Source organism: Sitodiplosis mosellana, unplaced genomic scaffold (genome assembly GCF_009176505.1).
Source record: "Sitodiplosis mosellana isolate CC-2019 unplaced genomic scaffold, AAFC_SMos_1.0 Smas_scaffold_61, whole genome shotgun sequence".
Classification (NCBI taxonomy): Eukaryota; Metazoa; Arthropoda; class Insecta; order Diptera; family Cecidomyiidae; genus Sitodiplosis; species Sitodiplosis mosellana.
The window spans coordinates 486,628-500,129 of record NW_022595303.1 but is presented as its reverse complement, the minus strand read 5'-3'; the positions used below and the strand labels follow the sequence as shown (position 1 = coordinate 500,129).

The following is a 13,502-nucleotide window of genomic DNA, read 5'->3' as shown; positions in this document are numbered from 1 at the left end:
GCCTTACGAAATGCTGAGATGCTCAGCAATCTTAAAACACATGTTTGCGAGCAAATTGGGGGAATGAATGGCTAATTTCGACGGCAATTTCAAAATTGACCTTGGAACGTTGCGACTATTCAAAAGTCATGGAAATGAAGAAATAACATCTGGCTTGTGGCTAATTTCAATGCATGTTGCTTTTTGTGTGTATTTTAGTATGAAGAAAAAATTGTACTAATTGTAATTGGAAAATAATTCATTCGGTTGATCAGTAAAGTTCAACAAAGGATATTTTCAAGAGAATTCACCAAATAGCGGACTCTTTTCATTTTTATCTGACATATTTTTACAACTCATTTCCAATTTGAGGGGCTCAGAGAAAAAATGTTACGTAGAAAAGTTCCGCGGAAAAATGTCAAATGAAAAGAGATAGCTATATAGTTCACTATAGTTTACTATACAGTTTGCTATATAGCTATCCCTTTTCCGCTCATTCATCATCGACATTTTTCCGCGGAACTTTTCTACGTAACATTCTTCCTCTGAGCCCCTCATTTCTAATATCATCAACATTAGATTGATGTATCTTACTGGTAAACGAAAATAAAAATAGAAAACGTTTCAATACGAGTTAAATGAACATTTCATTGTACCTTAATAAACAGCAAATAAATAAAGACCAAATTTCAATTCGAAAAATATTTCAATCTAAAACTATTTACAGTTTTGTTTATAGACACGATTCTAATTACAATTCACTCTCATTGAATTGTTCAGCCAAAAGAAATTGTTCCTCTACGATTTTGGTTGCAAACAATTTAAAAGTGAATCAATTGTCATTTCACAGCTGATAGAAATGACCTATTTGTATGAAAGATTGTGTCAAGCAATGTTTTCAATTTGCTTAACATGTGCCCCATATTAGTCTTTGTTGAATTCTTTTTAAAATGTTATCATTTAGAAAACTATTTCGCATGATTGAATTGTTCGAAGTAATATCAGACAAACTAAAATCTGAAAATAGTCAAATCATTAATTTTATGAAGGTAATTTGGAAAAATGGTACTTCTGCCAGATTAAGGCATATTATGCTACTATTGGTAGAATACTAATTGCTAGACTAATTGTTCATAAGCCATATACGTGAAGACAAATGACGAATTCTTTACATTTTTCGATAATATTTCCTTACATTTCTAACATATTTTATGTTAGTCTTTTGAACTTAATTATTCCCCTAAAAAATATATATTTTAAAATGTATGTCGTTGGAGAAATTCTTCAGATTTGATTTTCTTCAATAAAATTTAATTCTTAAAAAATATTTAAATTTTTTTTTATTCCTTTCAGATTTTTGATCTACCAAATACCTACAGATTCTCAATAACTCAAAGCAACGGACCGTTACTTTTGTAATACATACGATTATGAGAAATGTAAAACTATGAAGCATCGAAAATAGAGGATTGATAAGTGATAAGACTGTAAAGTGTAAACTGCTCAGAATATTCTTATTATCGGCTTTGGCTGAATGTCTGTGTCTGTGTCTGCATCGATCTGATTGCTGGCGATTACCATCCTTCCAAGAAATACAGTACACTAATCTCCCATGCAAATGGAATAATCTAGTATTATCCACCGTAGTTGTATTACTTTTCTCAACAATTATCAAATGTGGTATCTCTGTCAAACTGTCATACTGGCATGACAGCCAAAAATTCCTTGCGATACGAAAATATAAAAGTAGAAACACTGTATGTTTGAATCAGTTGCGTTTTGGCAGTCAAAGTCATAACCGGTTAATTCTGATCGATCTTCGCCAATTTTCAAGACGAACATTGCATTTCTCTCTCTCTCTCACTCTCGGGTCTGCAAACGAAAAAGGTTAGTCTTTAATACATTGTTATATGTCGTGATGTTTTGATCTGCAAGTTTTCTGAGTTGTATCTACATAAAAATAACATTTACTTCAAGTATAGAATTCATTAAATTCAATTTAATCATAGAAATCACAGCAGAAAAAAGTGATCAATTTCATCAATCAAAAAGCGTTCTGAATTTCTAAACTGATTTATTTTCAATTTTCTACACAGATCCCATCGACAAAAGATGAAAATCACGGATATGAATCTGATATGTCTCGAAGAGTGCCTCGAGCATTTGGGATTGGGCGATCTGCTAAGTGTGGCCGATGCCAACAAGAGACTGCGCAAAGCGGCCGAGTTTGTTTACGTTCGAAAGCATGGCGAAAAGAGCGTATCTTTTCAAAACGTAGAGAGACAATATGGTCGATCTATTAAGGAGGATATAGAGCAACTCATATTCAAAGACTTGAAAACTTCACTTCAACTTTTGCGCTGTTTTGGTCACGTGATTAAGGAATTCCACCTCCATATGGATGGGGACGAACTAGAACTAGAACTTTCACTACTTAATGCACTCAACAAATTTTGTGCTGAAACGTTAATCAAAGTAAAGTTAGTTACTTATCGTGGTTCTTACGTTAATATGAGCGTATTTACTAAGCCGTTCACGAAACTTCAAGAAGTTGAAATGTTTAATTGTCATTTCACCGAAAAAGGCGAATTTAATCGAATATTTCCAAAAATGAAATGGTTCGAGTACGAAGCAAATAAAATCGATCATTACGAATGTCTAGTGGATCATTATCCTCATTTGGAGGATTTTGCAATTGTTTTTACCAGCATGAGGTGTGTACCAGTTTCGATAAGGGAAAATATAACGGCCGTTTTGCGTTTGAATCCACAGCTCAAAAAGCTGAATCTCGCAGTATTTTCAGCCCATGATCGCCTACTTAATGGAGGAGCCCATTTCGACGAAGACACATTTCGAAGTGTAATGGAGCCAATGCAAAATCTAGAAGAATTCTATTTGGATGGCAATGCACTATTCCATAATTTCACTGGCCCAAAAATTCATTTGAAAAATGTGAAAAAGTTCACCATTGATGACCTTAAAATCAACTACCCATTTGTATTTGATCAACTTGAATATTTTCGTTTCTTACTTTATACGAATGAATTGACGGCAGATTTTTATGACTTCATCGACCAATATCCGACCATAAACACGTTAGGTATTTGGACAACAAGAAGTCTTTCTAATATCAACGTCACACGCCTCGTGGTGGCATTGCCAATGTTAACGGAAATTTCGACTAGATATTTTTCGAAAGTGAAATCTGTTGATGATGTACTTCGTTTTGTATCCAGTTTCAAATTACTGAAAAAATTTGATTTGTTTACTCCAAATAATAACACTTTGTTGCATAATGAACTGCGAGCACGATTGGGGAATGAATGGAAAATTTCTTTGGAAGAAATTAAATATGAATATAAATTGATCTTGGAACGTTGCGACAATCCAAGAGTTATGGAAATAAAGAAATAACTCATGTTCGAGAGTAAATGAATAAAAAAAATATTTTTTAGATTAAGAACTAAAATCGAGATTTTAATCACAATTCACTCTCATTGAATTGTTCAGCCAAAAGGAATTGTTCCTCTTCGATTTTGGTGGTAACCAATTTTTAGCAATGAAGCGCGTAGTTATTTTTCTGTGGCGCCAGTATGACTACGCGCCTTTCGTAGACTAAAATACTTCTGACACAAACGTTTAATTTGTTGCTGTGTCTATATTAATGTTCAAGCGTTTAAATATATATTTACTCTTATTTAAAATCAGTGTTTAAAATGGAAACCTGTGAAAATATTTGTGAATATATTAAATTTATTTCGCTGTAAAAATTGTTCACAAATTTTGAATATAATTCTATATGTTTCAAAGTCTGTGGTTCAAAAAGTGAAATCAGTGAAATTATTTATTCACTAAATCTGAAGTTGAATCGAATAACATTCATTTTTTAAACATTAAATGAACTGAATAATATGGATGTATCATCCATATTATCGAATTTGAGAAAGAGATTGGCGAAAGAATGATATACGTGAGTAAATTTGACTTGTTTTTCAGGAGTCAATCTGTTCATCATAACCTCAATTTTATTTCGTTTACAAACATACGTATCAGATGCTCTGCTCTGTTCCTCCAAGCACACGATTTTGTGCCACCGATCGCACAATTTGTGCCACTGATTGCGTACAGGCGAACGGTGACGGCCACTTAAATGTATTGATTCCACTGAATAAAAATTACAACAGTCTATGAAAGTAATGAAAAAAAAAATGAAAACTGCTTTCGTTTGTTATGATGTTTCCAATTTAATTTTTAAACATAAACGAAGCAAAGGAAAATTTGACTCCTGAAGTTCAGTCAACATTCACATCAACACATTGAAGTTGTACTGTCTTTTAACTCGACTTGCCACAGCAAAATTTATACTAATTCATACAACATACACATAAACAGAAAATTATTTGTTACCTATTTATTGCACATGAATTATCGAGAATCAAAAAATTCAAATATTTTATTACATAAATCGTTTTATTCGTTGAATTGCATTAAACTAACCACTCGAATTATATTCAAAAACAAACTTGTTGCTCTCTTGTTGCTTGATTCATTGATTGTCATTGTTTATTAGATAAAAAGAATTACATTGGTAATCCCGAACTTTTCCGTACCGTTGGCCTGCGTTGTCCGTACGTACTTTTGGTTATTTTTTGTGAATTTTCTTGAAATAAAGGCAGTGAAAATAAAATAATGAAAATAAAGTGAAAAATCGGTCACTTTAACTGAAACTTCGACAATTTTGTATGAGAGGTACCCGTAAACCGATTCTCATTGGCTTTAAACTTTCTGAGGTTTCATTTTTTGGAGAAAAAATAAGATTCTGAAAGTTTCATGTTGATCGCATTTGCAGAAGTTTGGTTTTTGGCCCTCAATTTTTTCCAAGAAAATTTCTACAAAAATTGAGGACAAAAAATCAAACTTCTGCAAATGCCATCAACATGAAACTTTCAGAATCTTATTTTTTCTCCAAAAAATGAAACCTCAGAAAGTTTGAAGCCAATCAAAATCGATTAACGGGTACCTCCCATACAAAATTGTCCAAAAATCGGTAATTTTAGTCAAAATTTCAAAAAATTTGTATGGGAGGTACCAGTAAATCGATTCCGATTGGTTTCAAACTTTCAGAAGTTTTCCCAAAAATTTTTCCCAAAAAATGAAATCCCAGAAAGTTTGAAGCCAATCGGAGTCGATTTACAGGTACCTCCCATACAAAAGTGTCAATTTTTTGAGGTTTTTCTTAGGGCAAGTACCCCAGGGTCAAATCGAAAATGACTCATCTTCGAACTTAAACTAAGTTTTTCGGATACAAAACTTTTAGCATTTCCAGATTTTGATTATCTCAATTATTTTTTGAGTTATCGTGTTTACAAACAGCTACGACAATGACGACAACGACAACGACAACGACGACGGCACACGAACGGAAAAGTGTCTCAAAAAGTGGTTTTCTACGCGTTTCATGAGTTTTTATGATGATCTAAGCTAATTTTGCGAAAAAAAATTTCGGGACCAATTCCTATACTTTCCCTTGACACGTTGTGTACGGAAAAGTAAAACGTCAGTGCGGCAAAGTATGAACAATACTTAGGTACTTACAATACTACGCGCCTCTTGCATCCAACGCTTCGCCGCTATGGAATCAATTGTCATTTCACAGGTGAAAGAAATGCCTATTCATATGGTAAATTGTGTCAAATAATGTTTTTTTTTGTTTGCTCAACACTTGTACCGCATTCGTTGGTTAGTTATTGTTGGTGTCATTGTAGAATTTTGTTTAGAAACTCATTTCAAACGATTGCATTGATCAAAGTACAGGAAAGAGATGGCAAATAACTGAATACATATATGCGTATAATTGTAAAATATGTTCATAAATCAATGAGATTAGACTATAGACTATATTGAGTCAACAGTGGACGCATATTCGCCCGAATAAATCCCAATCGTACATATGTCGGGCTCATTTGTATTTACAGCTTTGAAACAGAAACAGTTATGGTTACCAGCGCCTGATTTCAAATATTTTTCAGGACAAAGGCAACTCATGGTACATCCATCTGAATCGAAGTATTTTCTTCATATTTTTGATAATTTTCCGTTCATTTTTACATTTCTGAACTTCTGACTTTTGAAATGGATTTTTGTTTTGAAAATTAAAAAGTTCATTTCAAAATGTAATTTGTTGAAGGAATCCCTTCCAGAATAAAGATACTGTTTTCTTTGTTAGTAGCAACAATTTTCAATAGAGACATCGAATGCATGCATTTTGTTAGCGTGAGTTTTTGGTTTGAAAAATAAATGATCTCGAACATAATTGCATTTGAAATTATAAATTGGATTGATAGAAGCGTTAGCTTTCAAGGATTTGGCTGCGAGTGATACTTCTTCTTCTTCTTCTTTGGAACGTAATGTGGGGATAGCGTCAGAATGACGGCACACAATAGCTTATTTTTCTCTTTTTTTTTGTTTGGATCAATTATTCATGCACCAGTCAAACAAAACTTTTACAACGTTCGGCGCACATCTTCAAGTTATCAAGGAATGCTTGCTAAGCACAGTAGTTCAAACCACTAATAAATAAGCCGAAGATTATTGAACTCGGTGAAGATTTAAACATTCTCAGAAAATGTATAATCATACGGTACAATGTGTGTTGCTCCAAATGCCCAAGCCACTGCAGATTTCGGCTGAATGTCTATGTCTGCATCGATCTAATTACTTGTGACCACCATCCTTCCAAGAAACACAATGCACTAATCTCTCGATCTCAAACTTTGCTTGTGTTACATTTCTCAAAAGTCACCTAATTTGGCCCCTCTGTCGTACGGTTATTGTCGGAAATAGTTCATGACACGCAAATATAAGAGAAGAAACACTGAATATTTGAATCAGTTGCAATTCGGTTGTTGTCAAAGTCATAGCCAGTTCTTTTCAAACGGTCTGCATGCACCAATTTACAAAACGAACTGCATTTACATAACTATTTCCTGTGTGATTTTTTTCTAAATCCATATCAAGACCGTATCCATACCAAGTTCACGTATCTGCGAAGGAAAAGGGTTCGTAGTTAGTTACAATCTTATACATTAGGACATTTATATTGGACATTTTTTCGAGTTGCATTGACTTAAATATCAACGTTCGCTTTAAATTCAAAATTTAGCAATAGCATTGATAGCAAAGAACATAGTTCAAGGATCATTATTGGAACCATGTGTTTCATAAATCATTTTTTTAAGTGCCAAAGATCGTTCAATACTTCTGAACTGATTTAATTCCAATTTTCTCTACAGGTTCCATCGACAAAAGATGAAAATCACGGACATGAATCTCATTTGCCTCGAAGAATGCTTCGAGCATTTGGAATTGGGCGATCTTTTGCATGTGGCTGATGCCAACAAAAGACTACGCAGAGCAGCCGAGTTTGTTTACATTCGAAAGTATGGCGAGAAGAACATACAATTTCAATACGTACAGCGATGGGGGTCTGGATTTGTGGAGGATATAAAAAAACTCGAAGTTGGAGATTTGAAAACTTCACTTCAATTCTTGCGCTGTTTTGGTCACGCAATCAAACACGTGACGTTTTATTTAATGGGAACTTGTATTCAAACAAAACATTTACTGCTTAATGCACTCAATGAGTATTGTGCTCAATCTCTAATCAAGGTAAATTTTTATAATTACACTTTGTCGAGTGTTAATTTGAGCGTATTCACCAAGCCGTTCACAAAACTTGAAGGAATTGTAATGCGTAGCTGTCATTTCACCGAAAAGGGTGAATTGAATAGAACCTTTCCAAAATTGAAACGGTTTACATACGATAGACTTGGTAGAGGCAATTGGCCTCTGATGAATGATGAACGCCCGGAAGATCTGTCGTACATCAATAGTTATGAATCTCTGGTGGATCATCATCCTCATTTGGAGGATTTAAACATTAATTTTGGGAGCAAAAAAAAAGTACCAGTTTCCATGAGGGAAAATATAGCGGCCATTTTGCGATTGAATCCACAGCTCAGAAAACTGAATCTTTCATTGTGGACAGAAGAAGATGGCCAGCTTGATGGAGCAACTTATTTCGACGAAGACACATTTCGGAGTATGATGGAGCCAATGCTAAATCTCGAAGAACTCGAATTGAATGGCAGTGCATTAGTTCCTAGTTTCACTGGTAAAAAAATTCATTTGAAAAATGTGAAAAAGTTTTTCATTAATTACCTTAGAAGCAACTACCCAATGCTGTTTGATCAACTTGAAGTTTTTGAATTCATAAGAAGGGAAGATTTGACGTCAGATTTTTATGACTTCATTGACCAACATCCAACCATAAAAACGTTATGGACTTTAAGAGGTCGTATATCTAATATTAACGTCACACGCCTCGCGCAAGCATTGCCAATGGTAACGGAAATTGGGGCTATTTTTGATTACGATGTGATATCTGTTGATGATGTACTTCGCTTTGTGTCCAACTTCAAATTACTGAAAAAATTTGATTTGCAAAGTGAAGGCACTGTGATTTTGTCACATGATGAATTACGGGCACGTTTGGGGAATGAATGGCAAAGTTCGATGGAACAATCTACACATTTACATAATAATAATATACATGATTATAGATTGATCTTGGAACGTTGCGACTATCCGAAAGTCGTGGAAATGAAAAAATAACCTATATACTTTGTTGTGGCTAAGTAACCAGCCATAACTCATAAATGTGAAGACAAATGACGGATTCTTTACATTTTTTTAAATGGATTTTCAATACTTTTCCAACATTTTTAATACCATCGTTTTGTAGCGATTTTTTTCCTCTAAAAAGTTTCTTTTAAAATGTATATCTACCACTATAAACGTCAGCGATCAACATCAACAGAGACACTATAGCACATAGCATTAAACGCACTATTGCTTCACTCTTTGTATACACTTTGACATCACTTATGGTTTGGCGCGCGTCGTACGTTTTTCAAACGTTTATGTTTGATTCAAGTATTTCACCGATTTCACCGAATTTTCGTACTCAATATCAATATATTCATTTTTACTTGGAAGTTTTTTTTTTATTGCAATGATGTTTTAAAATATATTTTGTCGAGAAATATTTTTTTTCCAATTTCCAAAATTAAATGAAATTAAAACACATAGCATGAAACGTATTCATAGTAGAAATGCATATGTATTAGTTTATACTTATTCATTATAATGTATTTAGATAGGACGCTAGCGCGGCCTGATGTATATCTTTGAAGAAATTCTTTGTCTTTGTCTTTCTTTAATAAAATTATATCCATAAAAAAACTATTTAATTTTTTTATTGTCTACTATAGTTATAAACTTTAATCAAAGTATACCTTCACCGAATCATTCACCTCAAAAAAAATCGTTGCTTAGTGATTTTAGCGGCAAACAATTCAAATTCGAATAAAACGTCACTGCACAGCTGATGCAAACGTCAAGCCGTGTGACTGATTCTGTCAAGCAATGTTTTTTTTTTCGCTCAACACTTGTCACGCATTCGTCGGCTAGTCTTTGTTGGAAGCAGTAAACAATGTTTTCAACGCGTAGGAGGTCAAAGAATATTATTTTTTTGCGTTTCTAAGTGAAAGGGAAATCATTTGAACCAAGTTGAATGTGGCAAAATGTAAGTTTCGATCGAATCAAATTAAGACAATACAAAGCAAGAAATCAATATTGAAAATAATTCAAATCGTATTTTTCACTGTGTCCAAACTATCTTACTATTTCAATGCTTGTTATTTAATGATTTTATCGATTTAATATTCAATCAAATACGCACTACTTTTTCTATTGAGAGAATTATTGTTGAAAATGTGATTCAATTGGAAATGAGATTCGATTCTGGAATTTTTACCAGTGTCAATTGCATTGTGAGCCGCAATCAATTGTTGCCACACAAACATTGCATGTTACACGTTGCAAGTGCAATGTTATGAGTCACATCATGCAGTATCATGAGTCATTTTATGCAATATTCGTGATGTGTGTTGATGAAATAAAACCGATTAAAACGAAACTTTTTTCTGAATGTGAATCACACGGAACAAATTGACGTACATGTTAATGACATTAGACAAATTTGCGCAAATTTGTTGATGAACATTGCTCATTGACTTTTTGAGATGACAGTGAATTTTTTCGCGATAAATTTAATTAAAAAAAAAAACAAAACTCAAGTGAAGTTTCAATCATTTTTATTGAAATTTTATATTTTTCCTTGGTTTGAACAGGTTTGAATGAAAGAAAAAAGATTTTTCAAAGTTTTCAAAACTCCAGGCTTTGAATTGAAATCGTTTTTTTTCGTTTTTTTTCATTTTTTCCATTTTTTTCGTTTTTTTCTCACTTTTTTCTCTCATTTTTCTTCAAAAAAATTCTTCCGTGTCTTTTCAACAGTTGAACCGACATCGACCGGACCATCAAAAATCGTGTCTTCAATCGAAAACCAGTTTTAGTTCCTCCAAGTGTGAAATCACCCATGAGAACTAAGAGAAGAGCATCTAATCCAAACAAAGCAATAACTGACCGAGAGATTCGTCTCTCTAAAAAATTAGCCGAAAATGTTTCGATTTAATTTTTCGGACGTGATAACAAATCTCTACTTGCGCTGTACATTGGCTGGATTGTCCATAGATGAGTCATCGCCAGAGTTGTTCGTGTTAAATATTGATTGCCTCGAAGAGATATTCGAATGGTTGTCTCTGTCTGATTTGTTGACGCTTCGTCAAACGTGCAAGCAACTGCGGCATGTGGTAAACTATTACATCAAAGCCAATTACCCGACGATTGAGATGGGTTTCAAAAAGATTGCCATATTTCCGACTGATTTCGAAACGTTTCACAACCTTGATTCCGTTACAACTAGAGCGATTCGACAGGTACATTTTTGGACGGAAGATTTAAATTCATATCAGATTGACGTCGTTAGAGATATTTTACCACAAATCGAACGATTGCTCATCGGTTGGCCAGCTGATGGTGAATTTTACGAGAATTTTTTGCAATTTTGCCCGAACGTAAAATATATGTCCATGTTAAAAGGGCCGAATCGCACTGAAGACGGTAGAGAAAATCTTTGGTTGCTGCAGCAATACCCATTGCTGGAGCACTTTTTGGTAAATGATTTTGATAGTGGTGGACCTGAAGAGGGTTGGGAAGTGCCTTTGCTCAGAACATTTTTTCAACAAAATCCAAACATTCGCATCTTTTCCACGACTTTCAATTTTCTACGGCGAAATACTGACTGTTGGCTCGGTGCCAACATCAAACTGGATCAACTGGAGATAACTGGATTCGCATCGAACATAAAACGCACAAGTGACTTATTGAACACACTTTATGACCAAGGATTTTACAAGCATATTCATGTTTATGTTATGTTTTTAACGACAGATACGCTAAGAGATCTGTCCGAATTGAAAGGCCTTGAAAAATTATATTTGAAAAATAACAAAGAATCTATTGTTTTGCCACCGTTGAATGAGCTCAAAGAACTCGCTATGAATTGCGTACAAGATCCAGAACAATTGACCCGAATAGCACAGAATCTGACGAGCATTGAACGGATTTTTGTGGCTCAAGCGACAATAAACGATGTTTTACCATTCATTCAACATGCTCAAAATGTGAATAAAATTAAAATCAATCGACTTGAACATGGTAATCGATCTGAAAATATTACACTGGATCTAATAACACTGAATAAATATCGCAAAGAATTAGTGGGCGCATCGAAAATTACCATTTATGTCCCAGAAAAATGGTATCTCGAAACAAAATGGACCATGGGTACAACTGACTATAGCTTGATTGAGCTGAAACGAGCCGAAACATACATTTGGGATCATTTGTTTTTTTAATTATCAGATTCTTTGACCATATTTTTCTTATTTTTTACAATTTTTTTCTTATTTTTGAACCTTTTTTTTCAGATTCGGTTCAAATATTATCAAATTCATGATTTTTTTAATTTTTACTTTTTTCACTTGTTTTACTTTTTTCAATAGGTGTATCATTTCTTTCGATTTCTGTTACTGTGCAATTAGTTTTAATTTAGAAAAAAAATAATTGATAAAATAACAGTTTTTTTTTCTTATTTCAATTTTTAAAATTTTAGTTTTAATTTGAGAATTCAATTTATAATTTGAAAAAATCACTTTATCAAAATTGTCTCAAATTAATTTTAGTATTTTGCTGCCTAACAATCAACTATTTGAAACTGGTTTTTTTCATTCTTTTCATTTAATTCGAAATAAATCTTCAAAGAATTGAAATTGTTGATGAACTCAAATGTTCAAGTTACTTAAGAATCATACAATTTATCACATAAGAATAGGAAACAGAACATAGCCTAAAATCATTCAATCAGTTTTTCAAAATTTTGTAACAATAAAACTCCAATAAATGCCTTTAGCGATCAGAGCACAATTCTTTTGTTTTTATTTTGGTTGTTGTTGTTGTTTTTCTGTATGAACAAAGGTTTCATTTACATTTTCAGCCGCAATTCTTTTGAATAAGTCCAGTTGACTGACAGTGAGTGTGATTGGAATGAATGTGACAGTTGACAATTTGTATCGATAACATGTCATTACAACAGCTGCAGCTGTCGATTATATTGCATTTATTCGCTTCCACTTGCAACATTGAATGAAACTTGTAAACATTAGGCGATTGCAAGCAATTTTATTAGGTATGATCCAATTTATATCGTTTCATTTTCACATCAATTTTCAATTTTACTTGTTTTATCATATCATTTTAATTTTTCTGCTATTTACTTTTGAGTATTTTTGGTTGTTTGTTTTCGTTCTCAGTGTTCCGTGCAAATTGTCAACACAAGTGTCCTATTCAAGAGTTCAAATTCCAACAACAAAACTATTGCGTGCAAATTGCTCAATCATAATTCGAAAAAAGGTAGCTTATTTCACGATTTGACTTGGGTTGAATGCCTCACAACGATTGTAACCGATTCAGAAAAATAAATGTAAGCGAAACATTTCCAATTGAAAATTGCATCAAATTTTATTTTTTCCACTATTCTTTGGTGATGGTCATTTTTAGGTGTTTTCCAGAAATGAATATCGCTTTTTGTGAGAGAAAACAAAACGATTCAAAATCGAAAAAATAATTATTCGTATCTACTCATAAGTAGATTGAAGTGGAAAAAAAATGAAATTTTTTCAAAGAGAAATTGGTATTAATCTTAGCCATTTTACAGAATCACAACGTGGATAATCTTTATTGACGTAATTGTTTTTTCTTCTATGTTGGCGTTATTGAGATGAGTACGTTGAACTTGGAATAAGCGAGGTAACTATTCCGATTGCGACGAATTTATTCAATTCATCTAACAAGCATTCATTTTCATTCGAATCCAATTATTCACTTTCAGCACCATCGACAGTAGCACTAATAATAACCATTCTCAAAACAACACTCTCGAAACACCATTCTCATAAGTCGGCCCCGAAATGAGAGATGAATTCGAGCCAAAAATCCGATCA

The 13,502-nt window shown here is 33.3% G+C and overlaps 1 protein-coding gene across 1 annotated transcript; it reads left to right on the top strand.

Annotated features, from left to right (window-relative positions):
* Positions 1–9,479: 9,479 nt before the first annotated feature.
* LOC129570589 (uncharacterized) lies at positions 9,480–12,426 on the top strand. The gene is made up of 2 exons (XM_055450259.1): positions 9,480–9,625; positions 10,396–12,426. The coding sequence occupies exon 2, from the start codon at positions 10,560–10,562 to the stop codon at positions 11,856–11,858; it is 1,299 nt and encodes a 432-aa protein (XP_055306234.1). The 5' UTR covers positions 9,480–9,625; positions 10,396–10,559; the 3' UTR covers positions 11,859–12,426.
* The last annotated feature ends 1,076 nt before the right edge of the window (positions 12,427–13,502 follow it).